Source organism: Giraffa tippelskirchi, chromosome 1, assembly GCF_054371585.1.
Source record: "Giraffa tippelskirchi isolate mGirTip1 chromosome 1, T2T-mGirTip1v1.2.pri, whole genome shotgun sequence".
In the NCBI taxonomy this organism is placed as follows: Eukaryota; Metazoa; Chordata; class Mammalia; order Artiodactyla; family Giraffidae; genus Giraffa; species Giraffa tippelskirchi.
Genome location: NC_137275.1, coordinates 204,246,188 through 204,273,974, shown reverse-complemented (window position 1 = coordinate 204,273,974; position 27,787 = coordinate 204,246,188). Strand labels below are relative to the sequence as shown.

The following is a 27,787-nucleotide window of genomic DNA, read 5'->3' as shown; positions in this document are numbered from 1 at the left end:
GATGTCTACTCCACACAGAGGTCTGGACCTGAGAAATTCATGTGCCCACCTAGCCCTGCTGCCCCCACCTTTGGCCTAAAGCTCTGCCCCACAAGCCTGCTCCCTCTCCCTGGGGCACTGAGGTCAGAGCTGCCTGCCCCTTGGGGCCTGGCTGGGCCTCCAAGCCCAGGGGGTGGGACTGCCACCAAGAGCTCCCAGGCGCACCAGGGTGCTAAGGGCTGACGGCCTGTCTCACAGAAGAAGGACTTGGAGGACAACGGACTGGAGGCGGAGAAGGGCCCAGGCCAAAGCCCCCTTCCTGAAGCACGCTGGGGTCCCGTGCACCGTCACCCTCAGATCCCATGCTCATTACAGAGAGGCTGGGGGGTGTGGGCTTGGAGACCAGTGTGTGGAGAGCCTGGGGCAAAACTGGGCTCTGGCCCCAAGGCTGGAATCAGCCTCACTGAGCACAGCACCTCCTCGATCGGGCCCCCGTTCCCCTGCACAAAGTGCGGCTGGGTGTGCCCAGGGTTTCAGGCTTCACCCTGGGCCCCAAGGGCTGTGCTGAGTCAGGTTTACCTCTTGTCCCTACTAAAGAACAAACAAGCCAGGGCACCTCCCGGGCATCTGATAAGACACCAGCTTCCACTCTAATGTGGGCCAAAGGCAGGACAAGTTCGGACTGAAACACCCAGTCAACACCTAGGCTCCTTCCTGGGGTGTATGCAGACCCCGTGGCTGAGCTGAGCTGCGACAGAGCATAGGAAAGCCCAGGTGTTAGACAGCAGCAGCTGCTGCCTTCCCCAGGCACCCGAGGGGTTCAGAGCCGGGTAGGAGAGGGAGGCAGGCCCTACTCCCTGAGGGCTCTAGGGGAAACTCATGCCCTCTGTTCCTGCTGCTCCCAGTAATGGAGCAGGGGGCCGTGCTGGGGCCAGGCCCTGCCAGCCCACATTGCCGTTCCCCCACCACCACTGCTGGTGCCAGCCGAGCACCCCACCCATGTGGACCAGGGGGCCCTTCTGGCCTCCTTGCCCAGGGACCTAGCTCCCTGACAAATGCCTGCTATTCCATGTCGACTGTACCACCCTGGGCAGGCAGGTGGGCAGGTCAGAGTCTGACCTAGACCAGAGCAGCCCTGCCTGATCACAGTCCTGCCTGAGAATCAGTTTTCAAGAGCTCAATTCCATCTGAGGTGCCCACCAACCTGGGAAGGACATAATAAAACATTTCACACAGGATGGTCAGGAGTACCAGGACTACATCTATCTGTGGTTGGAGTTCACCAAGCAGGAAAAGCCAATGATAGAGCCGAAGGATTAAAAAACCTACAGGAAAACAACAGGCATCTGGGTGTGCTTGTGGATTCCTAGCAAGTCAGGTCCCTGTGTGACCCCCTGGGGCCTATTCACCTTTGACCCACCACGATCAGGATCCTCAAAGATGTGATTTGATTCTACTCTTTAGACTTCCCTGATGTTTCAAATTCACTACAACAAGCAAATCTTGCTTCTACAATAAAACAGAGTGCTATGTGAAAGAAAGACACGAGTCACAGGCTCTGGAGGGAGTTCTGAAAGGTGTTCAGAAGCGATTCACACGGCAGCTCCCTGCCTTCCTGGTCCCATGGGGACCGTGGGATCTGTTCACTTGTTTTCTATGTGGGATTGTTGGTGTTTTGTTCTATCGCCATTGTATGTGTGCTCAGTCGTGTCTGACATTTTGCGACCCCATGGACTATGAAGCGCCAGGCTCCTCTGTCCATGGGATTCTCCAGGCCAAGAATACTGGAGTGGGTTGCCATGCCCTTCTCCAGGAGATCTTCCTGACCCAGGGATCAAACCTGCATCTCTTGTATCTCCTGCATTGGCAGGCAGGTTCTTAACCACTGAGCCAACCAGGAAACCATAATTTGGTACAATATACATTTTTGTATACAGAACATTTTGTACCCTACCCACAGATAACTCTATACTCTTATTTTCAGATATGCATACTTATACATATATGCAGATCCACACGTACGGGTACACACACCCATGTCTGTGACATCTGCTGGGTGCCTGCCTCCCTTTAACTGAAGGCACTTGGTGACACCACGCTTCATTTAGTCATTCCCCTGCAGGTGGGCAACTTAGTGCGTTCTAACTCTACAAGCTGATACTCATGAGCCGTGACTGGTCAAAAATGCAAAGATTTCTCAGAATAGACGGTGAGGTTGGTTCTCATCTCCTCGCCCTGCCCATTGGTGGCACGCACTGAGTCCCCAGGACAGGGGCCCCAAACATGGGTCACAGGAGCCTCGGATAGGTTCTCCTGACCGATGCTGAGACAAAGAACCCAGGTGGCCTGAGCTGGGGACAATTCGTCACCCTGAACCATACAGGCCAGGACCTCTCAGGAGCCAAATTCTCCTTAGACCCATAGTCGTTGGGGCACAAACAACATGAAAACCACTGCCACATGCACCTTTACAGTGAGTATAGCATGAAGCACCATTAAATGTTCTCTAAATGGGGACTTAACCATGTCAAGTGTTAAAAATGTTAAAATACTTACGTTCCACTTATTCTTTTTAAAAAACTATCCAACTCATTCTGAATGCAGAAGAGATTAAAGAGAGAGGGAAAGTAACAGTTAAAACCGGTCAGCAGGACCAACACATGATGTCAGTGGGGACCTGGGGCAGCAAGCCAAACCCATCTGCCCTGTCTCCCAGGGGCCTGCTACCTGGAAATTTGGGGTTCTGGGCCTATCCCTCACAGCCACCATGGGCTGGGGCTGCCTGCAGTCTCGAGTCCCAGCCCCCACCTCAGGTTTGAGGGACTGTTGGCTCCACCCTGACCCCACCCTGTCCAAGGAAACCACTAGGCAGAGCTGACTGTGTGTGTGCTTTAGTTGCTCAGTCGTGTCCAACTCTTTGCGACCCCATGGACTGCAGCACCTGCCAGGCTCCTCTGTCCATGGGGTTTTCCCAGCAAGAATATTGGAGTGGGTTGCCATTTCCTTCTCCAGTATACTCCACTGTGTGACAAAACCAGAACTCCTCTGAGCAACAGCCCCTTCTTGAGAGAAGCCGACCCATCCTAGAGGCGAAGGGCCTGAGAGCCCCAGCTGGAGGGGGGTGTAAGAGATCACCCCAAGTCATCGGGCCATGTCCTGTGCAGCTCCAGGCATCCCCCTCCCTGTGCTCTGACTCTGGGGCCAGCTCACCTCCCATACTCACGCCGAGTCCTGCAAGCCACTGGACGGCCAGGTGCCCCCACAGGGATGCTATTCTGGTCTCTGAGCACCCAGGGGCTCTGAGTACGCACCAAGGGCGCTCACTCCGGATTCCCCTGCGTGGCTCAGAGTCCGCATGTGTGTGTGTGCTCAGTCACTCAGTCGTGTCTTTGGGATTCTTTGGGACCCTATGGACTGTAACCCACCAGTCTCCTCTGTCCACGGGGATTCTCCAGGCAAGAATACTGGAGTGGGTTGCCATGCCCTTCTCCAGGGGATCTTCCCGACCCAGGGATCAAACTCATTGTCTCCTGCATTGACAGGTGGATTCTTTACCACTGAGCCACCTGGGAAGCTCTCCAGAGTCCGCGAGAATCCCATGGACAGAGAAATCTGGCGGGCTAGTCCACGGGGCGGCAAAGAGTCGGACACAACTGAGCGACTAAACAACAGCAAAACTTTCTGTGTGTATATACGTGCGTGTGCAAGCACATGATTTGCACGGACATGCATACAGACACATCACCAATTGCTGTGATCTGCACAAGCTTGCCTTGTTTGACTGTGCTTTGCTATATCGCACTTTGCAGAGATTATGTTTTTTACAGATCAAAGGTGTGTGGCAACCCTGATTGATTGGTGTCATTTTTTCCAACAGCATTTGCTCACTTCCTGTCTGTGTATCACACTTTGGTAATTCTTACTGCACTTTAAACCTTTTCATTATCATTAATATAATAATTGTATGGTGACTATGACTGGTTATCTTTGATGTTAAGTGCCTCAGCTTGCTGAAGGCTCAGATAACATTAGCATTTTTAAATTAAGGTACATAATGCTTATTCCATTCTTAATAGACTATAGTATAGTATAAATGTAACTCTTAAATGTACTGGGAAAAGAAAAAAATTCATGCAACTCACTCTATTACAATAGTTGCTTTATTGCAATGGGTCTGAATCTGAACTTGCCACACCTCTGAGACGTCATGTATCTTAATCTGTATTTACAGGCAAAATAAAGTGAAGTGTGCTCACATGCACACAGTGGAAGATCTCTTTGCTTATCTGTCTAATTTTGCCACAAGAGCATGGATTTTTTCAGAAAAGCAGAACATGACTACATGCCTTCGTGATTTCTCCAGCTCAGAACCCCTTTTCTCCATTTATCGGTATTTTCCTAACTCCTAACTTTCAAATGGAAGACAGCCAGCAGGTAGGAGAATCACCCCCAAACCCAGAATTCATCCTCCCCACACTCAAGCCTCAAAGCCTTTGAATAGAAGCACGGCCACAAGGCACAGTTGTGCAGACTGCTCTGCACCAAATAGAAACACATACGTGCGCACAGGTGTCTGCATACATGTTCATGCAAGAACACACAGACATACAGGCACACGTGTGCACACAGAGATATGTCAGTACACAAAGCACACACACGTACCTATGTACACATACACATATCAACATACAGACGCCCAAGCACACTCACATTACACCAGCATAATCTGGAGATGCAGAGAAGACAGTGAGCGGAGAAGCCCCTCAGAGTCACTCAGCTGCAAGGCTGTGCCCACTGTGAGAAGGCCTTAGCTGGGCCAGCGCTCCAGCCACCGTGGGACAGTTTGGTAAGCCCAGCTCCGCAGTGATACGCAGGCCACGGCCAGGTGGGAGCAGCCTGGACAGGGAGGTGCCCGCAGGTGGAGGCAGGAGCTGACACTTGTGCAGAGCCACAGCCTGCACTGGCTGCTTGAGCTCGGGTGCCTGCCACCACTTGGGGGGAGGGGCTGTCCAGGGCTGCTGCCTTTTTAAACACCGTGCACATGAACACCCGCACTGCACAGGGAACCAGCGTGGGCTCGTGGGCTAGATTTAGGCGAAAAGGGCAACACCGCCTAGATCTGTATGTATCATGGCGGGTGCCCAACCCAGCCACCTGCAGCAGAAAAAGCCTGGGGACAGGGCCCAAGCACGGCCTCAGACAGAGGAGAGGCGCTCTCGTCCACTTCGCTCCTCACCAGTGGGTCGCCTTCGGGAAAGGGAGTCCCAGAGTCGACACCGAGTGAAACCACTCCATCGAGGGGTGGGCCCTCACGGGCCGTCTGTGGGGGTCCTGAGGCCTGCATCTGCCAGCAGGGAGCCTCGAGAGACCAGTACCAAGTGTCCCCGCCTTCCCACCACTGAGTGGGTTCTCCAGCATGGCTGTGGAGGCTGCTGCCACTGCAGGCCGGGCCAGGGAAGGCTGAAGCAGTTCCCCGGGGCCTGCCCGAGGAGTCAGGGCTGAGAGCAACACCCAGGTGACCTAGGGCCACACGGACCCACCCCTCGCAGGTCTGTTTGCAAGCATCTCCTTCATAGACAACTTCCCTGTCCACTGCCTGGGGCCCACGCGGAGCCACCAGCGGCTACAAGTGCAGGGTCACAGTGGACACGGCCGCTTGAAGGCTCATGAGCCAACCCACAGGGAAGTGGGCAGCAGCTTAACACTTCCCACAGCTTGCTTAAATTCTCCAAACAGTGAAAAAAACAAATGAGATTTGCTTTTCCTCCTAAGTTTATTCTTGAGCAGGCCTGGAGCCTGCTGTGTGTTTTCTCTGCAGCAAGAAATGAGTTAGAAGATGGCAGCAGGGAGACTTGGCCGCCGAGCACTGCCCAGAGCCCCCATGGGACACGCTCGGCACAGAGGCGTGGCCGACACCCCATCTCGGTGTTGTCCAGCACCGAGCCAACACCGCCTACGGCTGAGGGCACACTAGACTTGCCACCTTTTCTGCGCTTAAACATCTCGAAGCAAATTGTTAAAACAATTCCCATTCTGGAGGCTCTAAAGTTCATTTTTTAAATCTCCAGATGACATGTCTATTACACCCCAACTGTTAGCCAACACAGAAGTAACCTTATATACCAGTAACTGGCAAGCTGCGGCTCGAGTTTGTAAATAAATTTGGGTGCATGGCCACGCCCACCCATCGGCAGCTTTCAGGTTACAAAAGAAGAGCCGAGTAGCTGCAACAGAAACCATGGCTTGTGAAGCTCGACAGTTTGGCCCTTCATGGAAAAGACTGGTTGAGCCCTACTGTCCACAGGAACAGCTCCGGGGTGACAGTTAAGTGTTGCTGAAGATTACCGGAGGGGTGCAGTAAAGAAGGCAGTGCTCCTGGAGGAAGTCCCCCCCAACCCCCACCTGAACAGGTGCCCTGCTCACCTGTGGCCTGGCAGAAGAGATGGAAGGTCCCCAGGGCATGCACGTGCTGGGCCTGGTCGCTGAGGAAGGGCGGCAGCAAGGTGACCTGCAGGCGGCTGTCAGGCCCTGGGCCCGAGGCCGGCCAGGGGCTTCGGGGAGAGGAAGATGAGTCGGGGCCCAGACAGGACAGGGAAGAGGACCCCGGAGGAGGGAAGGGCAGAGGAGATGAGGCTGCGAGACAGAGGACAGAAAAGAGAGAGGGCTCTGAGGAGAAGTCATCAGGAGCTCACCGCATGCCGGGGAAGGAGAATGAAGCACAGGAGAGAGAAGGGGCCCAGGCCATGCAGGGAGGCGGCGGAGGAGCCGCAGAGAGCCACGTGCCCGCATCAAGGATATACACTTCTGTTTATTTGGTTACTTTCCAAATGTATACAATTCAAAGTAGAAAAATAAAAACAAAGTAAATCTTATAAAACACAAATGTTTACACCAGAACGGTCAAATCCTATCATGCTGGAAGATGACATCGGCCACACAGGCACACACACGCTCAGAGTTTATTGCTCTTTGCCACGGAAAGAAAGCCTCCTCTTGTGGGCGTCTGGGAAGCAGGAGGTGGAGTGTGACGTCGGTGATGGTAGGACCGTGCGGCCCACTTGCACCTTGACAGATGGCGCCAGGCTTGGCAGGTCTGCGGCAGCAGCATGTGGGGCCCCGGGGGCTGTGGTCACTGGCCTGGCTGCCCCCTGGCCACCCAGCTCTTTTCCAGTTGTGGAAAGCTCAGTTAGGCCAAACAGAGAGTCTGGGCGGGCGGAGAGCATGAGATGGAAGCAAAAAGGAAAAGGAGATGTTCAGAGGACCAAGACACCCTGGAGGACATCCTGGAGAACATTCTGCCTGAACAAGAGGTTTTCACCAGTGGCCATGGGCATTAGATTGTAACACGCTCCTCCTCTCAGCTCTGGGCCAGCCCCGCTCCATCCAGAGCATGCTGGGGCCCATCCCTCCCTCCAAACTCTGCCCAGTGTCATGGGATGGTCCCCCACAGCCTTCTCCTCAAAAGAGTTAAGACAAGAGTAAAAAGGTACAGAAAGAAAATCTCTGAAAACGACGCTTCCCTCAAGGAACAAAATTTTAAGAATGATTAAAAAAAGAAGTGTGATCAAGAGATGATTTTGTCTACATTTCTAAAAGCGGAAAAGAATGCATTTAGCAAAAGTAAGTTTATCCCTGAGAATCTTAAGCAACGTAAGCCATACCTTTATCCTAATATACAACAAAATTCAGAAGATGTACATCTTCCAAATATTAAAACATCTGCTTTAGTAATTAAAAAAATAAAACGACCCAACACGCCAACATAATTAAAGCAAAATCCTAAAAAGTAATGACGTGGAAGGAAAGGTCCGTGCCAACCTGGACAACAGGTGATAAGTTACCAATCTGATAAACTAAAACGTCATTTCCAATCTGGAATTAAATTATCTTTCAGTGGCTGCTATGAGGAGGGGACATTCACGGCCCTTCTTCTCAGGCCAGTGGCAGTCTGGCCGTCTTTCCACCGCAGAGCGGCCGCAGGTGAGCCTGCAGGCATGACTCCAAACGCCCCACCGACCAGGGAGGCCGGACTCGATGCTCGCTGTTTTCCAAAAGGACAAAGAGAAACCAAGTCACAAGCACGACCCAAGAGAAAAGACACAGAAGACTGAGGTTTGCTGACGACGGCTACCTACGCAGCACTGGATGGGGCACTGAACTGGCAACACAAAGACCCTGCGGGCGGCCGGAGCCTCAGTCCCCGTCCGCATCCGAGTCGGCGAACTTCAGCTCGCACTTGACGTCAAACGGCCGGTCCCTGACCGGGAGCTCGTCGATCTTCTGCGAGTCCTCCCGGTCAGTGGGCAGCCGGCTGGCCATCGTGTCCTGCTCTGTCTCGTAGCCGGTGTCCAGGGCTGGCTTGGGCTGTCCCCCATTCTGCTGGGAGAAGCTGCCCTGCTCCACCAGCGTCTCCTTCACACTCTGCTCAAAGTCTGAGAAATCCGACGTGGGCTTCTTCTTCCCGAGGAGCATGGCTGAGCGGAATTTCAAGCACTGTCCGGGCAGGTAGCCCTTATAGCAGTTGTAGGAGATGAGGCAGAGGAAGAGGGCGAAGAAGAAGAGGAAGAGGAACATGAGGAGGCGGTTGTCACTGGACTTGAGATACAACGTTTTCTCCGAGTGGACTTGCGGAACCGTGTTGATGACGATCTTTGGTTCGCAGGACGTACTGGTGGGTGCCACAGGGCTGGACAGTGAGGGGACAGCACCCGGCGTGGTGACCGGCACGGCTGGGGTCTGGGGAAAGGAGCCTGGGGGGGGCCCCACTGACACTCTGGGGGTGATCCGACTGCCTTCTGTCCGTGTGGCCGGCGAGGTAGAGGCTACTGTGGTTCGCGGGACTGTCTTGACCTCCAGAACGTGCTTGGCCACCACCTGCAAGATCGTCTTGTTCTTGACCCTCTCCTCCGACAGGCACTGATATACCCCGCTGTCTCCTTCTGACAGGTTGAAGATGAGCAGGTTCTTTCTGCCTATCAGGCTGTACTTGGGGCTTTCGGCCTTGAGCACGCCGTTCTGGAACTTCCATACCACCCGGGCCAGGTTGGACTTTTGGGAACATTTGAGTTCTGCTGTGCCGCCATGCTTGAAAAAATGCTGCAGGTAACTTTCTTTAATTTTATCTGGAACATTAAAATAAATGTGCACAGCATCAACAACCCTGCTCAATACTTCTCTCAAAAATAGGTCAACATGTACAAGAAGACACAAGAATTTCACCCAGTGGAGCAACATGGACTCTTCCAGAACAGCTAAAAAGATAAAGACATGCGTGACCAAAAAGCAAAGATGAGCTCCCAGTGGCAGCCCCGGGGGACGGGGAGAACTCCCCACCCAGGCCAGGGAGGCTGCACAGCAGCCAGCTATGCCTCCTGGTGGCGGTGCCAAGTCAAACACATTGGACTTCTGCTAGCAGCTCGGTGGGCCTTGCCACCCTCCTCCTAAACCTGTCTTAACTGATGACATCTGTCAGGTTAGGGATGGGAGCCCAGGGCACACCTGCCTTCAGCTGGGACATGCCTGACCTCCTGGCAGGGGCGGGATGACCTAAGGGGAACGGGAAGTAATCTCTCCTGAGCACCTCCCTCCGGCTCACAAGAGGTGTGTATGCATGTGTGCTCAGTTGCTCAATTGTGCCCGACTCTTTGTGACCCCCAGGCTCCTCTGCCAGGCTCCTCTGTCCATGGGATTCTCCAGGCAAGAATACTGGAGTGGGTTGCCATGACCTCCTCCAGGGGATCTTCCCAACTCGGGGATCAAACCCATGTCTCCTGCATCTCCTGCATTACAGGTGGATTCTTTATCCACTGAGCCACCTGGGAAGCCCCACAAGACGTGTAGCCCCAAGCTAAGCGGAAGAGAGAGACGTATCAAGAGTGGATGTCATGGTTTGGGATGAGAGTGCCTTCCAGTAAACACACTGTGCATGGCTTCAGCATCCTGTTTTGCGATACAAGGGACAGAGAAACATCACGGGGGTCTGCCACGAGATACTCGACCTCTGTTCCGAGCAGAGAAAGAAAAACAAAACGTGCGAAATGCGACAACAGCAAAGCGTCATGAAATGGTTAGGAGACCCGGCCACCCCTAAAGGGGAGGCGGCGGGGACGGGCAACTTACCAGGGCAAGTGGATGCGTCCCCGTTCATTTCCTGAATCAGACCCCTGCAAGACAACGGGGCACGGGTTACATGGTGCACACGCGTCAGGCCATGGGGCTGGGCTGGGCGCCCGCATGCCACGCACGGTACCTGCTGGGGCCGTCAGTCTGGTGCAGGGTGACACAGGCGGCCATGGCCGGGCTCCAGGCGCAGTAGGGGTCCCGGGCGAGCACGCAATCCTCACAGGTGCCATGCTTCCCGCAGAAGGCCACAGGGGCTTGCACCACGCCCGAGTTGGAACCGGCATAGACAAACTTCCTGCCCTGTGGGTGTGAAACAGACGAGAGCAGTGGGCATGGGGTGGGGGCAGCCTTCACGGGCTAGGTGCTTCTCTAGCTCACAAGGAATGGTGACAAGGCATCTCCCCGAGCTTCTGGAGGAGGAAGTGGTATGAGGCCAGGTTAGATCCTGGACAGATCTGCACAGCAGCACTGTGACATCATGGGCAGTGTGTGGTTTTGCGGGCTGGGGGGAGTCCACAGACTAACTCAGAGTACGCTGGGCCTTGGCCCAAACCCCTCCCTCCCCTTCTGAGCACCGAGCCTCATCCTACTTTCCAGCAGTGCTTCTCTGCACCTCCTCTGCCCCCTCTGTGCACAGGAAGACACACTAGCCTGACACTCCCAGCCGCCCTCCCTGCCTCACTAGGCCAGAGGCCACAGCCTCCAAAACCCAACTTGTGTTCCCACACATGAACACCAGCACACAGACACACGTGTCAGTGTGTGAGTCCAGCAAGGCCACAGTGAACATTGGAGGAGAGCAAACACAGTTTTAATAAACAGAGTAAGACAAGTGAGGGGGCAGTCACTGCTGTCACATCTACATTCACAAGAAATGAACACAGCTAGGGAAATGGAGAGCCACGCTCAGAGTGTCTGTGAGTGTTAGTCGCTCTGTCATGTCTGACTCATTTGTGACCCCATGGACTGTAGCTCGCCAGGCTCCTCTGTCAATGGGATTCTCCAGACAAGAATACTGGAGTAGTTGGCCATTCCCTTCTCCAGGAGGTCTTCCCGACCCAGGGATTGAACCTGGGTCTCCTGCAACCCACCCCAGTATTCTTGCCTGGAAAATCCCATGGATGGAGGAACCTGGTACGCTACAGTCCATGGGGTCCCAAAGAGTAGGACACAACTGAGTGACTTCACTTTCTCCTGCACTGCAGGCAGATTCTTTACCATCTGAGCCACCAGGGAGAGTAGCAGAGAGCAGAGCAGTCTCCTCTGTGCTCTGCAACACTGGGCCTGGGACATCTCCCCCTCAGGCCGATGGCCCCAGAGCCCACAGCACAGAAGGAAAACTGGGTGCAGAGGCCATCAGGGCAGGCTGATTTTTCTCACTGAGCTCAGCTAGAACAAAGGCTGTCCTTCGGCATCCACCTGAAGCCCACCAGCAGATTCAGGGCTGGCAATTCAGAAGCTCAGCGTTTTCCCTCTCCTTTGCTGGTGAGTCATTCTCACCTTGACATTCTAGAAAGGCCTTTGTTTAATGTCAAGAGATTGCTAAGTTTACACGACGCTTCGTATTTGAGACTCAGATGAGACACAGCCTCCGTCCTTGGAAACGCGTTTTCAAGTAACCTTTCTGGCTAGAGTGCAAAGTCCCTGTGTGACCCCAGATCCCCTGGCCTGTGATGCCTCAAAGGCCCAGGGGTCACAGACCCGCGGTGTGTGAGCACAGCTGAGAGAGAGGGCAGTGCCCCTGCGATGGTGTCACACTGTGAAGACAAGTGACAGCGAGCCAGGCCCAGTGCTGGCCTGTCCACGTAGGCAGAGACCTGGGCACTGAGGCCAGGAGCACCCTGTATTCCTAAGAAGGAATCAGGATGACATCTCAGATCACAGTTGGGATCATGTGACTCAGAGTAGAGGAAAAGTTTCCTGGGATGACTGGCCCAGTGGGCAACTTCAGCAGGATCCTACAGAAGGGCCCTGGCGAGGGTGGGGACACTCTTGCAGAGCGGGGCAGGTGGCCTGGGTTGGGGAGGGGGGCAGCCTATCCCAGGCTGGCTCCATCCCCCCGCCCTACAGCCTACTCAGCCTCCAGCCCTTGCTCCCCAACAGGGCAGGGCTGAGCCCCCATGACTGCACCTGCACTTGACCCATTCCAATGAATGTGGAACAGTAAGGTGGCCTGAGACCTCATAGCAATGACTGCAGCAGGCAAGGCCCATGGGTGGACACGGAAGTCAGTGGGCAAGAGGGAACTGCGGGTCTATTTATCCTCGGAGCATTAGTCACTCAGTCATGTCTGATTCTTTGCGACCCCATGGACTGTAGCCCGCCAGGCTCCTCTGTTCATGGAATCCTCCAGGCAAGCATACTGGAGTGGGTTGCCATTCCCTTCTCCAGGGGATCTTCCTGACCTAGGGATCAAACCCAGGTCTCCTGCATTGAGGGCAGATTCTTTACCATCTGAGCCACCAGGGAAGCTCACGGTTGCCCACAACTAAGTGTCAGCCACTGTGGGGGCTGAATGTGGCCCCCAAATTCTTCAATCCCTCCCTCCAGGAGCTAGGGCTAGGCTCCTGGCCCCCTGGGGTGGGCTGCTCCCACTGACCACAGAGTGTGGGGATAACACGGTGGTCCAGTGGCTAAGACTACATACTCCCAATGCTCCCGGGTTTGAGCCTTGGTCAGGGAACTATACACTGCATGCCGCAATGAAGATCCCACATGCTACAAGTAAAACTGGACGCAGCCAAAAAAAACACACAAAAATCAAGAGGTCATACTGACTCCACATTCCTGAGACAGAGGTCATCTCTCCAAAATGCTCAACCCCAATCTAAACACAAGAAACACCAAGTACGCCCAAAACTGAGGGTCATTCCACGAAACACTGACCAGTGCTCTCCAAAAGTGTCAAGGTCACCAAGACGAGAACAGATGGGGAGGTATCCAGACCTGGGGGACTGAGGAAAGGTGCTAAGGCCACGTGTGGCCCTGGAGTCAGAAAGCAGGTCGTGGGAACATGGGGATCGGGAGTATGGAGGTGAGTTAGGGTGCTGTTGCCAGCAGACCTGCTCAGGTTCGATAGGAGCACTGGGGAAGGGCTGCAGGACTACTACCACCTCAACTCTTGCGTGAGAGAAAACAAGCTGGCCGGGTACCACCTGGCTCCTGTGAGATGTGCTGAGTATGCACATGCTCAGGCCCCCACCCTCTGGGGGACTGTGCCCTCAGCTGCAGCACTGGGCTCTCATCTCTGGGTCCACGGATGGGTGGTTGTGGGTGGACGCGGCCAGAGCTGGAGGGGCTCCCACTTTTGCTGCCCAGGTGGCATCTCACCATTACAGAATGTCCCCAGAAAAACCACACTTAGCCTGTCCCCTGGACCCAGAGCACGCCTGCCACGTACTCAGCAGAGACGAGAGCAGGCCTGTTCATGCAGCAGGGTAGAGACAACCCCAGTGTCTACCAGCGGGTGAATAAAGCAGATGTGGGGTGTGCACAGGATGGAATGCTACTTAGCCCCAAACAGGAAGGAGATCCTGTCAGCTGCTACAACACGGATGAACCTTTAGGACATGATGCTAAGGGAAACAGGCCCATCTCAAAAGGATGAATTTTGTTGGATTCCACTGCCACGAGGTTCTTTTTAGAGTACTCGAAGACACAGAGGTGGAATGCAGAGGGGTAGGTGCTGGGGCTGGGGAATGGGAGGAAGGGGGACTTAGTGGTTAACGGGTATGGGGTTTTAGTGTTGTAAGATAAGTTCTGGGGATGGATGGGGAGGAGGGTTTCACAATGCGAATGCATTTAATGCTTCTAGGGTGTACACACAAAAATAATTAAAACGGTACAATTTATGAAGTGCATTTACCACAATGCCCTTGTCGTGAGGGGACAGGAGGTAGTGACAAGGAACTCCCCTCCCTGGTGGAGGCTCTGTGCCGGCTGTTCTGTGTTCCCCCAGCCCTGTGGTGCCTGCTCATTAGCTTTCTGCAATGAGGACCTGGCATGACTGACCCAGAAGAGCCTGCAGGTGGGGAGCGGGGAGGGAAGAACCGGTATCTTTTTACCTCAAACAGCCGCTTCCTGCTGCCATGGCAGCATAGCCAGCATTCCAAAGCCACCCTGAGCCCACCAGCCCAGGAGGTGTGGGACCCCATGATTGCACAATGCATTTCCACCTGTTCTAGGCAAATGAGCCAGGCCCCAGCACAGTGGGGGCTCCTGTGGGGACAGGTGATTCCCTCCCCAGGGCACCAGGCTCCCTCCCTGGCCACTTGACCATTCCTGACCACAGGGAGTGAGCAGAGGATTGACCTGTGAGACCTTCCAGTGGGCGATCCTGCCCCCTCCCTTCTTCCCTCCCTCCCCCATCCTTCCCGTGGGATCAGTGACCACGAAGACTTGGGTCAGGATGGCAGGACCAGCTGGGTCCAGGAATGATGTCTCGTGGAGCAGAGCTGAGCCCTGTTCTCACCACATGTCCGCACTGGGGCCCGGTCTTGGTTCTGATGAGAATTTGACCATCTGGAGGCCTTAGGTGTGCTTGGCTGAAGCGCCTGAACCACATGGTGGTGGGCAGAAGGGCCCCTGGGTTTCCTTATTTCAACAAACTGTACAGGAGGGCGTGGCGAAGGGTGGCCAAGAGCACCTGCTCGAGAGGCACAGATGTAAGTCTGGGAGCCTAACTCCACCAGGCTATTCTGTCTTCCTTCCCTTTCAGAATTGGAGGGAGAAGACACACACTTTGGAGGCCGAGAGGGGAGGGGACCCTGCCACAGGAGACTGAAAACCAGACGCAACTCCTCAAGCTCATGATGAAGGGGAGAGGATGAAAGCCCACGTGCAGCATTTGCAAATACAAGCCTGACTGGAACGTCGCCTTCTTTTCTTTCTCACCTGCCTATCAGGGGCCCAATCCTGCTGCCCACATCCCCGGGGCTGAGGAAGGACTGAGCCTGGGCCCTACAAGCCAGGTGTAGGTCCCACCAGGACCCAGGGCAGGGAGGATGTTCTGGGAGGCCAGAGGAACAACCTCTTTCCAGCATGAAGGGAGGAAAGCTCAGGAGTGCTGTGGGTCCAGAGGGAAAATCTCCACAACAGGGCGATGCCATATGAAGCGGGGACAGGCAAGCCTGGTGCCCCTAAGCCAGGCTTTACAAACGGGGTACAGGTGGGAGAGGCTGAGTGATGGGGGGGCCTGTGGCAGAGGGGAATGTGACGTGTGGCCAGGTGGCCAATTTCTGGTGCTGACCAGAGTCTATCAGCCCAGGGGCCACAGCGTGGGGGACGTCCCAGGGCAGGGCCAGGACCCTCCCAGGGGATGCCAAACGTCATTGCGCAGAGGAGGAAACGGAGACAGGATAGGCCCACCCAGGCTCACAGCTACGCACCTGGAGCTGGACGTGGACAAGGCCACGTGAAGCCCGCCCCGCGCTCTGCTCCTCACTCTCCACCCCAGCTGGAAACCGGGTGGCACATTTCCCAAAGGCCACTTGGGATGTACAGCTGAGGACTGCAGGGCAAATCCAGCCCGCTTGCTGCTTCTAGGCAGCCCACCCACTAATAACAATGTTCACATTTTCAAATGGTTGAAGAAGAATCAAAAGACAAACATTTTGTGACATATGAAAATTTCGGGGACTTCCTTGTGGTCCAGTGGTTAAGAATCTGCCTGGCAATGCAGGGGACACGGGTTGGATCAGGTCCCACAAACCATGGAGCAACTAAGCCTGTGCTTCACAACTACTGAGACCGTGTGCTGCAACCAGAGTCCATGCAGCATAATGAAAGATCATGCATAACACAACAACGATCCTGTCTGCCACAACTAAGGCCTGATGCAGCCAAATAATTCAGAATATAAAAATAGAAAAGAAAGAAAATGTGAACTGCAAAGCTCAGGGCCCGTAAATAAGGCTTTGCTAGGGCCTAACAGGACTCACTCGGTTCTGGACTGTCCACGGCTGCTCTCGAGCTATAATGGCACAGCCCTCAAAGCCTTCAGCATTTACTCTTCACCCTTTATGGAAGAATCATGCTGCCCCCGGTGAGGAGACAGCACCCTGTCTAAGGGGGCTTTACAGACATAGTGTATCATCATTCAGAGCACGGTTTTCTGTGTGAATAAGTGAGCTGCATGGATGGCACTGGAGGACGAGGTCTCAACCTCACCAAGTTCCCACACGAGGACGTGTTTCCATGGCCCAGGGAGCTCCCGACAGCATCATACATCAGTCCCAACAACTCAGGGAGGTTCTACAACTTTTAGGACACAGTTTGCCTTCTCTAGTGGCTCAGATGGTAAAGAATCTGCTGTAATGTGGGAGACTCAGGTTCAATCCCTGGGACGGGCAGATCCCCTGGAGAAGGGAATGGCAGCCCATTCCAGTATTCTTGCCTGGAGAATCCCCATAGACAGAGGAGCCTGGTGGGTTACAGTCCATGGGGTCGCACAGAGTCGGACACAACTGAAGCGACTTAGCAGCAGCAGCAGCAGGTTCAATCCCTGGGTTGGGCAGATCCCCTGGAGAAGGGAATGGCAACCCACTCCAGTATTATAGTCTGGAGAATCCCCACGGACAGAGGAGCCTGGTGGGCTACAGTCCATGGGGTCACAAAGAGTTGTACACTACTGAGTGACTAACACTTTCACTTTCTTTGCCTTCCCTGTACCCTACAGCTCACGCCTTCCCTGTACCCTACAGCTCACAAAATAACTTTCTGTAAGAGCCTGAAGGTAGGTTCATCTGGGCCAGATGGATGACGGGGCCTGCCTGGCCCAGCCCGGCCTGTGGTCACTGAAATGTGGGGCCGCCCTGCCAGCCCCGTGGGGACTTACCTTCTTGGAAGACAGCAGCAGGCTCTGGATGGGCTCGAAGTCCTGGAAGAGCTGAGTCTCCTCAATAATGTGGATGTCATTCTCGAGGCTGATGGCTTTGTGCAGGGCACCCCGGTCTGCAAGGTCAAAGCTGCAGGTCAGTGCCCAGGAGGAGGGGATGGTGCTGGCGCTGTTGGCCACAGCAGCAAATAGTCACCCTTCTGCCTCCCACTCCTTCCCTCAACAGGAGGCTTAGAAACAGATGATGTTTTTGCATTAGACCCACAAAGGGAAGAGTCATCGGCAAAATAAACAACTGGACACCCAGCTGGCATGGATCATCCCCATCTTTTTCTAAAAAATAAACAGCTCTTTGTTAAATCCAATACTCCTCCTCAGAATGGTCGACACTGTGTCATCCAAATAAATGTGACATGGTTCTTAGGCACCACAGGCCTCTGGGGGTGCCAGCCCACCAGGAGCCCCAGGCAGGGGAAGCCAGCAGCTGGGTAGCACCCAGGACTGACCACAGAGCCTGCCTGCTGCTGCTGCTCCTTTGCCTGGTCACCATCTCCATTCCAGGAAACTTGTGTTGGTGTCTACGGGCCACCAGGAGAGGTGTGCCTCCCATGGCAGGTCAGGACAGGTCTCGAGCCCAGTTGTTCACTCAGGGAGACAGGACGTGCCTGTCTGCAGCTCTCACCTCACCTCCATGGCACCACCTGGCCTCCCTCTACACCAGCCCAGACCCATCAGACCTGAATTTCTAGATCTGGGCCAGGACCTGCATTTTTAACCGGTGCTCCAGGTGTTCTGATGGTCACAGAGATCTGAAGCCACCCAGGTGTGGGGACTTCTCAGAAATCCTCCCACACACTAACAAATCCTCTCACCACTCAGGCACTGGGGCGAGATGCTGGCTCCGTGTGGCAGAGATTAGCTAGACTTTACTGTTGTTTGGTTGCTCAAGTCGTGCCTGACTTTTTGCAACCCTATAAACTGTAGCCCACCAGGCTCCTCTGTCTGTGGGATTCTCCAGGCAAGAATACTGGAGTGGGTTGCCCTTCCCTTCGCCAAGGGATCTCCCCAACCCAGGCATCGAACCTGTGTCTCTTGCATTGGCAGGCGGATTCTTTACCACTGAGCCACCAAAGAAGCCCTGGTTGGACATACCCATGTTCTTACCCAGGGACTCACCTGTGCTGACAAACATGACATCGTGGATGGTCCCATCCAGGGCCCGGGTCCTGTCCACCACAATCTGCGTGTAGTTCACGTCGCCTTTGATCAGCCGGGGCCTGTTGTCTATCGGGGTCACGGAGTCGTCCATCAGAGGGTGGTCTTTGACAAACTGCAGGGTCTTGTCCGGCAGGTTGAGGGAGCTAGAAAAGTTGGCCGCCCGTGCCTCCCGGTTGATGCACTGCAGGAAACAGATCAGCCATTACCGTGGGCACTCGGGCACGCAGCATGCGCTCACACAAGAGTCGAGGCTTCCCCAAGGTGTAGAACTTGGGACTACACTGTGGATTTCTTGACAAGACAGAAACACTGAGCTGACCTTTCCCCGGGAATCTAAAGACACAGTTATAAAGCAGGTAGGAAATGCAACTGTCTTTTTCTCTACAGGACACAATGGTGTCTCGTGATATGTAGTCAATGAAGTCATTTTCATCAACGTATAAATGAAAAAAATCATGTCAGACGTCTGCAACTGAAAACCACACATTTCTCTTTTGATAGCTCTCCCAGAAGAGAAGGCTGGAAAAATGGCTAAAAACAGTCCAGTTATAAACAGCATAAAGGTCGAGAGCATAAAGGTTCTTTTTTCCGTCCTAGCTCCTAATGTGTGTACACCAAAATTCACGACCACAGGTAAACGCCTTTTGCTTAATGACATGCAGGAAAAGAACTGACTCATCAGCAAAGGTGCACCCACAGAGGGGGACGGTCCTGGGAGGGAGCTCCAAGCCTCAGGCCACTCTCCGAGGTCACAGTCCCACCCGTGGACCATGTACATGGCCCGGCTCACCAGGCCCATCATAAATAGATGCCACCACATCAGCTTAGATACCCACACCGATTTCTACATAAAATTTACTACTTTTAAGGAAGTAAAAAATGTGACTCTATTAACAAATGGAGAGTAGCACTCATCTCTCTGCCAAGAAATCATGTTTCTCTGCAAGACACAGAAAACGAAACAGATCTAATTTCTCTGCAAGACACAGAAAACGAAACAGATCTAATTCTATTGTGCAATGTTAATCCCACAAAACATCCGGTGCCAGCCAGAACACCTTCTCGTTCGGGCAGTTTACAGCAACAGCTGTGACACAGCACACTGATGAGAAAGGACCCAGGAAGCGGAGAGCATGCCCCCAGCCCTCCCCGCTCCCGGGGGGAAGCCCGCGCCCACTCACCGCCCCGGGCCGCGGCGTGGGCACAGCCCCGTTGTAGCGCACCCACTTGGTGTGGGACTGCTCCACTGTGGCGCTCTGCATGTACTTCCCGCGGGAGAAGACCGCCTCGGCCGTGGACAGGTTGTAGGCGCATACGGCCGACAGCCCCACGTTGTTCCTGGGGAGGAGGGGGTGACGTGATCGTTCTGAGGCCGGGGTGGGGGGGTGGGGGTGGGGCACGGAGGGAAGGAGAGTGCGGTGAAAACACCCCACCCCCGCCCGCCTGGAGCACTCACAGCTGCGGGGTGAAGACCCCGTAGAACACGGGCTCCTTCAGGTCCGGAGACCTGAGGACAAAGACGTCCCGCAGCACATTGAAGACGAGGTTGCTGTCCGGCCGGGAGCAGATGAGCCTGGCCTTCAGGAAGGAGGTCCACTTCTTCTGTAAGGTCCTCAGGCCACCCTGGTCCCCCTGGAACCCCAAAGACAAGTGAGGTAGGAGAAGCGCAGGCTGCCCTGGTCCCGCTGGAACCCCAAAGATGTGTGCAGTGAGAGGAGGGGAGGCTCCCCCCAAACATGAGCCGGTGATGAGGGATGTACTCCAGCCCCGAGCAGCTCTGCCTCAGTGAAAGGAAGCTGAGGCCAAAAAGGAAAGCGGGCTGCAGACCACCAGTGACCCCAGCAACCCCTTCCATGCCAGCTCAGGTCACGGATTAAAGCACAAAACCCAGCCCACAGCACCACCTCAACGAGCAGTCACCCAACTGCAGACAGAACAACTGTTGGATTCTGCCCGCCCTCAGCGTCACAAAGCAGATGCCCCACTGTCCTCCTGCGCGGTCACCGCTTTAGTCCTTTGGCTCATATGCACCTCCAGACTCAACACCCATCTGTGAGTGACCGGCAGAGCCAGGGGCTTGTGGACACACAGGCTCATCTGTGAGTGACCGGCAGAGCCAGGGGCTGGTGGACACACAGGCTCCCCAGTCTGTCTCTGGCCAGTGTGCATAGAAGAGGTCTCCCCTAAAAGGCATTCCTCAGGGAGATCAGGTTTTTACTTCCTTCCAGCTCTCCAGTTATCTGCTAAGATGCTCTGGACCTGTCAGGTTCCCCAAAGCACTTTTTAGTGAACATAGCACTAAGCAACAATCATGGAACACTCCTAACATGACTGGGTCTGGACAGAAGTACTGAAACTCTGAGAACTGGACACGGAAGATCATGAAACTGAAGCATCCATACTCATTCTGGACACAGTGAAAACGCACCCCCTAAGCTTTATGGTGGCATGGAAAAACCCCTAATTACAATGTGAAAGTGAAAGTGTTAGTTGCTCAGTCACATCCAACTCTTTGCAACCCAAGGGACTGTAGCCTGTCAGACACCTCTGTCCATGGAATTCTCCAGGCAAGAATACTGGAGTGACTGCCATTCCCTTCTCCAGGGGATCTTCCCGACCCAGGGATTGAACCTGGGTTTCCCTCACTGCAGGCGGATTCTTTACCGTCTGAGCCACCAGGGATAGATTTTGGTTAATACAGTACAGGAAAACTGCTGCTGCTGCTGCTAAGTCACTTCAGTCGTGTCCGACTCTGTGCGACCCAACAGACAGCAGCCCACCAGGCTCCGCCATCCCTGGGATCCTCCAGGCATGAACACTGGAGTGGGTTGCCATTTCCTTCTCCAGTGCATGAAAGGCAAAAGTGAAAGTGAAGTCGCCCAGTTGTGTCCGACTCTTAGCGACCCCATGGACTGCAGCCTACCAGGCTCCTCCGTCCACGGGATTTTCCAGGCAAGAGTACTGGAGTGGGGTGCCATTGCCTTCTCCAACAGGAAAACTAATTTCCTATAAACTGGGAGAGGTTTAAGGAAAGTGTTAAGAACAGAGCTTTGAGGACAGAAAGCCAGTCATTGTCACACACGGGCCGGTGCTCCTGGGGTCCCCAGGGCGACCTGTAGGAAGGATGAAGGCCGAGCCCAACAGCCCGTCCACACTGCTATCTGGGGCGTGGAAGAACAAGAGATAGGGGACAGGCACCTCAGAGGAGGTGTGGAGCCCAGGTGACGTGCTCTCCCCAAGTGCAGGGACCAAAGAGATAAGCGGGGCTGGGCTCACCTTGCAGACCCTCGCTATCCGGGGGATCATCAGCTTGAAGACAAATTCGTACTCCACAGACACCTCCGTGAAGAAGAAGTACACCCTGTCGTCCCCGAGGTCCTCACCCTCCGGGCTCTCTCGTACCACGTCAGCAAACACGAAGCTGGGCTCTGCAGGGACGGATGCTCTGATTAGCCCGAGGGCCCGGGCACCCCCCCCCCGTCAGGACGTGGGAGGGTGCCTGTGCTACACCCCACACAGACTCCAGGGCCCAGGAATGATGACGGGGCCCATCTTGCCCTCCTTGGGGTAAGGAGATGCCGGAGGTGGAGGTTCTGACACACAGCCTCCCAGTCCAGCCCAAGAACTGAGGGCTGGATTTCTAAACTGGCAGGCAGCCTGGAGGCAACAGAGAGCCAGACCCCACCACCCTAGAGACTCACTAGGGAATATGCATTCACTGGTTAAAACAGCCCATCCCTAAGAGACAAACTCCTGACCACCAGATCTGGGTGGCCCAAGGCTCTAGCAGGCTCGCTAGTGCCTAGGAGAAAAGTCTCCTGTGAGTAGCTGTGAGCCATCTAATTGTAAATCCAATGTGGACACGTCACATCCAGAGATAACGGTATAATGTCCCATGCTGATCTAACGAGCCCGAGTTTGTCAATCTGAGCCTCCCAGATCCGTTTTCAAGGAGGGGTAAAGGGAAGGTTAAACCAGCTCACAGGTGGCACTAGTGGTAAAGAACCTGCCTGCCAATGCAGGAGATGTAAGAGATACAGGTTCGATCTCTTGGGTCGGGAAGATCCCCTGGAGGAGGGCATGGCAATCTACTCCCGTATTCTGGCCTGGAGAATCCCATGGACAGAGGAGCCTGGCGGGCTACAGTCCATAGGGTTGAAAAGAATCAGACGTGACTTGGCACACAACCAGCTTACTTAGCAGAGAAGAAAACCAGCCCCCAGATGCTGGCGGTGAAGCCCTGAGTGGTTCCAGAAGAACCCCCATCTCACCAGGCCTGACATGAACCCCACAACACAGGAAGGTGAGCCGCGGACGCCTTCCCATGAGGCTGGGAGCCGGCAGAGGGCGAACCAGAGCGGGGGCTCTGGTGGAGAGGGAGCCACCCCAAGAACAAACCCACCTTCCACCACGCGGCCCACTTCTTACCATTAAGCCAAGGAATCGCATACTCTGTCCTCAGAGGACTGTGGGTAGAATTTCGGGAGATGATGGGTTCACTTCCCAAAAAGTTATACGACGTCCCGGAATAAAGCTCTCCATCTTCAGTGACCCAGGAGAAAAGAGGAAAAGGGGATCAACACTAGTGTTGGTGTCACACTGATGCCCCAGCACCACTTTCCCTTCCAACCTGACACAAGCCCTCCCAGGAAACAGAGAGACCACCATCCCGCTTCTGAGCTCATGTTTCTGTTTCCTGAGTCTTCTGTTTTATTTCTGGACGTAGGGGATTTTGTGCTCCATGCTAAACTGTTTGGGGCAAAAAGCAACACAGGCAATTCCTGCATCTAGTAAAATGATAAGCATAACAGTGGGTGCACAGGGGGCTCCTGGCCTGCTTGCCTTGGGTGTGCGAGCGCATTCCAAGGCAGGCCACAGCTGTCACAAACATCTCTTGAACAAAAGCATTCCCTCAACCTGGCTGTCTATGGGGTCGCACAGAGTCAGACACGACTGAAGCGACTTAGCAGCAGCAGCAGCAGCAACCTGACCGACGCATCCAGGTGATTTGCACAGACGACAGATACAAAATAATCTGTCCCCAAATCTAACGCAGAGACTGCGGAGGTGGCCATTTATCCTACTAAACAACGAATCCAAGAGCTCTATAGAGAGACTTCTGGACCTTCTGTGAGGACAGTGAATATGGGTACCAAGCAGAGGGGATCACTGCAGAGGAACGGGGCCGCCTGGGTCCAGTGGGGCCAAGCCGGGAACGGACATTGAGAGCAGGACTCACCGACCATGACAGATGTGTAGCTCTGTGCTGGGTCAAAGGGACACCTTCCTTTGCCATCTTCATTTTTCCCCAGAAATTTGAAGGATGTTAAGTTCTATAATTGAGCAGAAAGGAAGAGTATCATAAAATGTCTGAAGTCCTGCAGTCATCCTGATCATGTATCTTTGTTGGACCATTTAATTTTCAGACTCGCTCTTCTGGGGAGACGGAGTGGACAGCACGTATTGCTGTCACCAGCTAGTCCCAGGTCTGGAGGCCAGCGCCTTGGCAGCTTCTATCACCCTGGCACCCTCTGACACCCTCGAGAGTACCTCAAGGTCCTGGAGCCTCAGTTGACTCCCCTGTAAAACTGAGACGGCCAACGCTGATGTCTCTAGGGTCACAGAACAGCCAGGGCAAACCAAACATAGGATGTGCTCCAGAAGGAACTGGAAGGCCACACGCAGACTTTTAACATCAGTAAAGATGCCTTCAAAGCAGCGGGGGAGCAGGCTACCCAATGAACCGATAAGAGAAAAAAGGAGCAGAACCTCCACCTCATCCCACCCACCGAGATACACTCCAGATGGATCGGTGATCAGAGTGTTAAAGATGGAACCACGCTGCACTAAGGAAGTATGGGTGACCATTTCAGCCTTGAGACCACCTCTCTGCACCTGGCCAGAGAGCACAAAGCCAAGAAAGGGAAAAAATGGACAGGCCCAGCACACAGAGGACTGGACAGTGTCTGTCCGCTGAAAGAATGAGACAGATCAACAGTGACAAAGTGGGAGACATGAGAGCAAAATGACAGACAAGGCATGTCCATCCCTGAATATGTGAGAAGTTTGTACAAATGAGAAGTTTGTACAAAAAAAAAAAAGCATCTCAAGAGGAAAATGGTTAAAACACAGCAAGCTGGAGAAGAAAAAACCCATCCGGCAGTGCAGACCAGAAAGGGTATGTGTACTGCCAGCAACCCAGGCAGCACAAGGCAATGAAAGTGGGTACCATTTTCCACCTGACAGCCTGGAGATTAAGAAGATGGACATCTCAACTGTGATGGGTGGATTAGTGGCCTCGATGTCTGTCAGAGCCAGGGAAACAATCACAGTCACAGAGAAGAAAGGGCTTGGGGCACAGAAAAAACTGTAGTTACATTTCTAACAGGCTGGTGGAAGCGGTATGCAGATTTGCCACCTCCCAGGTCAGGAGCTGTGAACTGGGGAGACAGTGCACTCAGTGGGATTCACTAACTGCATTTCAGCACAACGGCTGGGGAATCTGAATGGGGGCTGGAGGTTAGATCATGTTCGGGTGACAGCACTCAGGGATCACGGGTCACAGTTCAGCACGTCCACACGTGCACATACATGGATGCTCCCAATTATACAGTCTAGGTAGTTAGGACACATGCATGATCAACTATTCCGCTGGCTTGAAAATTTTTTTAAAACACTGGGGAAAAAAAGGTCTAGGTTGGGTTTTTTTTTTTAGTTTATTTATTATTTATTTATTTGGCTGAGTTGGGTCTTAGCTGCAGCACAAGGGATCTTCATTGCTTCACAAAGCAGCATGCAGGTAGAGTACATGGGTTTCAGTAGTTGAGGAACACAGGCTTAGTTGCTCTGAGGCATGTGGGATCTTAGTTCCCGATCGGGGATTGAACACGTGTCCAGCATTGCAAGCCGAATTCTTATCCACTGGACCACCAGTGAAGTCTCCAGGTCTAGGTTTAAATGAAATACATGATTCCCTCACCTCCACAACTGACATGTTTGTGGAATTTAAGCTTAAATTCCATACTTTAAGCATCTGACTAGCAGAGTTTAGCCATGAAGTCCTTCATGTGCAAAATGTTTCTGACTAGTAAGACCTAAGCAAAAAGAAACTAAGTCTGTCCCTGAGGAGTGAAGATCTCAACACCTAGGAGCACCCTTACACAGATCCCAACCCTCGTTGCCAGAGTCTGTGGACACAGGTAGTGAGGCAGACCCATGCCACGTGTGGACCTCTCCCCAGGGGTCTGTGTGGTGACACAAGGTTTTCTAAGCAGGTCCTTACCTTGCCCAGACTTTGTCCTGTCATTAATCTCTGACTCAAGTTTGGAAAACATATTTTAAATTTCAATGAATTTAGGGTTCTAGCAAACTAAGTTTTCTACTCTAGCATACTTTACACTTGGCAGGTACTCACTAAATCAGGGACAAATACTAGAAAATGTGCTTCATTTTTGAATCTGAAGTGCATTTAAAATACTCCTCTCCCCTCTCTGTGGTTGTTCCAAATGACTCATCAGATTATCTGAGTAAAAAGAGTGTCTCTTGTGAGTCGCTGCTACCCAGTCTGCTCTCTCCTTCCAGTTAACTGTCAGCAAGGGGATCAGGAGTGGTGGGAGGGCAGCGGGAGAGTGGGGGTCCCTCTCCCAAGGACCCTAACACAGCAGAAGGTGACTGACGAGGCTCAGGGAAAGGCCCGGAAGGACATGACAGGGGTGAGGGCGAGATGGGTCCTGCTTCTAAAACTGCTCACCCCACCGGCATCATGTTGTCACTTCCTGGAGGGGCAGATGCCAGAAAAGAGGATCAGGGAACAACTTGCACCCCAACAGCCAACAATGGATGGTGGTACCCCAAGACCAGAGTGGCAGACGTGCTGTCCTCGTGAGCCCAGGCCGCCATGAAGACCTCAGACCAGGGGTGGGGCTGCAACTACACACGTTGGTGCCTCATGGTTCTCAGCCTGGAAGTCTGAGATGAGGGTGTTGTTGCCAAGGAGGGTTCCTGGTGAGGAACCTCTTCCTGGCTTGCAGACAGCTGCCTTTTCACTGTTCATCATGTGGTGGGAGAAAGACAGATTCTGGTGCCTCTTCCTCTTCTTAAAAGGACATCATCCTATCGGATTAGGACCCCATCCTCATGACATGATTTAACCTTAATTACCTCCTCACTGGCTGCATCTCCAAATATCATCATGTTCAGAGAATTAGGGCTCTGACATTTGGATTTGGGGAGACACAAACACTCAGCCCATAACATACATGAACCTAGCACACAGGAGCAAAAGTCCTGACTTTTCCACCTGACCAGGGCCCCTGTCATACATGCTTCCTTACAAAATGCAAAACATGTCAAGGAGAAACAGGCAAGATGCTGGATCACGGCATGATGGTGCTTCTCCTCGTCAACACTGGCCTCCCCAGAAGGTCACCCCACTTCCAGCCACACACTACGGGCCAGCAGCCCCATGAGTCCTGCCCCATCCATGCCCTCAGTCATGGTGGTTTATAGACAGGAAGGCTTAGAGGAGGCTGGTGAGGGGGCGGAGGCCTTGTGGGGAGCCATAGCTGCCCCAATTCCCACATGGGTGGCAGGAGAAAAATCCTGCTTGACTGCAGAGCAGAGACCACTTGGCGCTGCTTCGAGCCCCACTCCATTTCAACCACTGACCAGGGCGCCTGCATGCCTTACCAGGTGGTCACAGGCTGGCTGAAAAGCATTGGTCCCGCACACGTAAAGGGCACTGGTGCTGAGTGGCTGCAGCACACGGATGTAGTTGAGGCATTCTGTCTACAGGGAAGAGAAATGCATGGGTCAAGCACTGTGTAGGTTCCACTGGACGCCCTCCACGATTCCAACGGCTCACCCTGCTCGCTCTAGGGCAGGGACCAGTCCTGAGCACACACCTGACAGCAGCTCCTCACAGCTCGCTGACCACTTCAGGCCTCAGACGCCTTCCATCTCCACAGGCCAGCCCTGCTCTGCCTGGCACGGTGGGGGCAGGCTCCCTGAGATTTGACCCCAGACCTGGGCAATCCTACATGTGCAGCGGGCCCGCATGCTTCAATTTCTGCAGGGTTCACGGACCACTGCCAGGTACCAAATGGACTCTACCTCAGTCACTGATCTATACTCAGCAAAGACATGCCAGCCAGAAAGCAAGGAGAGCTGACCCTGAATCTCAGTGGACACCCAGCACAGGAAAAAATGCATTTGCTCTCAGGAGCAATGCAAACCATTCATTGTGTTGGCAGACCCATGCTGGGGTGTGCTATACGGAAGTCCCTCTGCCTTTCTTTTTCTCTGGGGGACCGTACACTCGACACCCTAATGCATGCAAATAGAAACAGTGCTGCTCAGGAGAGGGGTGTGCCCAGCCCGCCCAGCTCAGGGGAGAGGCAGGACTAAGGAGGGGCTCCCAGCCTGGCTGCACATCAGAGAGGCCCATCAGGAAAACCAGACGCCACTGAGGAACCACTGGCTATTTTAGGCTGAAATGTACTGGGATTATATGTGGTAGCATCTGAAATTATCTCCATTCAGGAAAGGCTTCTTTAGCCACGATTGTTTTTAAACTGGTTGGAAGTAATTCATACTCCCCGAAAGAACTGGGAGGGACCCTTGTCCGCTGAACGA

At 53.8% G+C, this 27,787-nt stretch overlaps 1 protein-coding gene across 8 annotated transcripts in view; it reads right to left on the bottom strand.

The window, feature by feature from the left end:
• Positions 1 to 27,787, bottom strand: part of SEMA4D (semaphorin 4D) — a 138,697-nt gene that overhangs the window by 6,238 nt on the left and 104,672 nt on the right. For 5 of the 8 annotated variants that reach the window (XM_081572022.1, XM_081572004.1, XM_081572044.1 and 2 more), the window contains 11 exons: positions 26,843 to 26,941; positions 23,394 to 23,487; positions 22,583 to 22,696; positions 21,431 to 21,582; positions 19,611 to 19,786; positions 19,336 to 19,492; positions 18,113 to 18,335; positions 16,937 to 17,052; positions 10,229 to 10,401; positions 10,099 to 10,142; positions 6,403 to 6,612 (listed from right to left, as the gene is read on the bottom strand). In XM_081572022.1, the coding sequence (XP_081428148.1) occupies positions 6,403 to 6,612; positions 10,099 to 10,142; positions 10,229 to 10,401; positions 16,937 to 17,052; positions 18,113 to 18,335; positions 19,336 to 19,492; positions 19,611 to 19,786; positions 21,431 to 21,582; positions 22,583 to 22,696; positions 23,394 to 23,487; positions 26,843 to 26,941 (1,558 nt within the window). Of the gene's footprint in view, positions 1 to 6,402; positions 9,102 to 10,098; positions 10,143 to 10,228; positions 10,402 to 16,936; positions 17,053 to 18,112; positions 18,336 to 19,335; positions 19,493 to 19,610; positions 19,787 to 21,430; positions 21,583 to 22,582; positions 22,697 to 23,393; positions 23,488 to 26,842; positions 26,942 to 27,787 lie in introns of all 8 variants that reach the window. The other 3 variants (XM_081571993.1, XM_081571975.1, XM_081571983.1) reach the window with 1 other exon arrangement.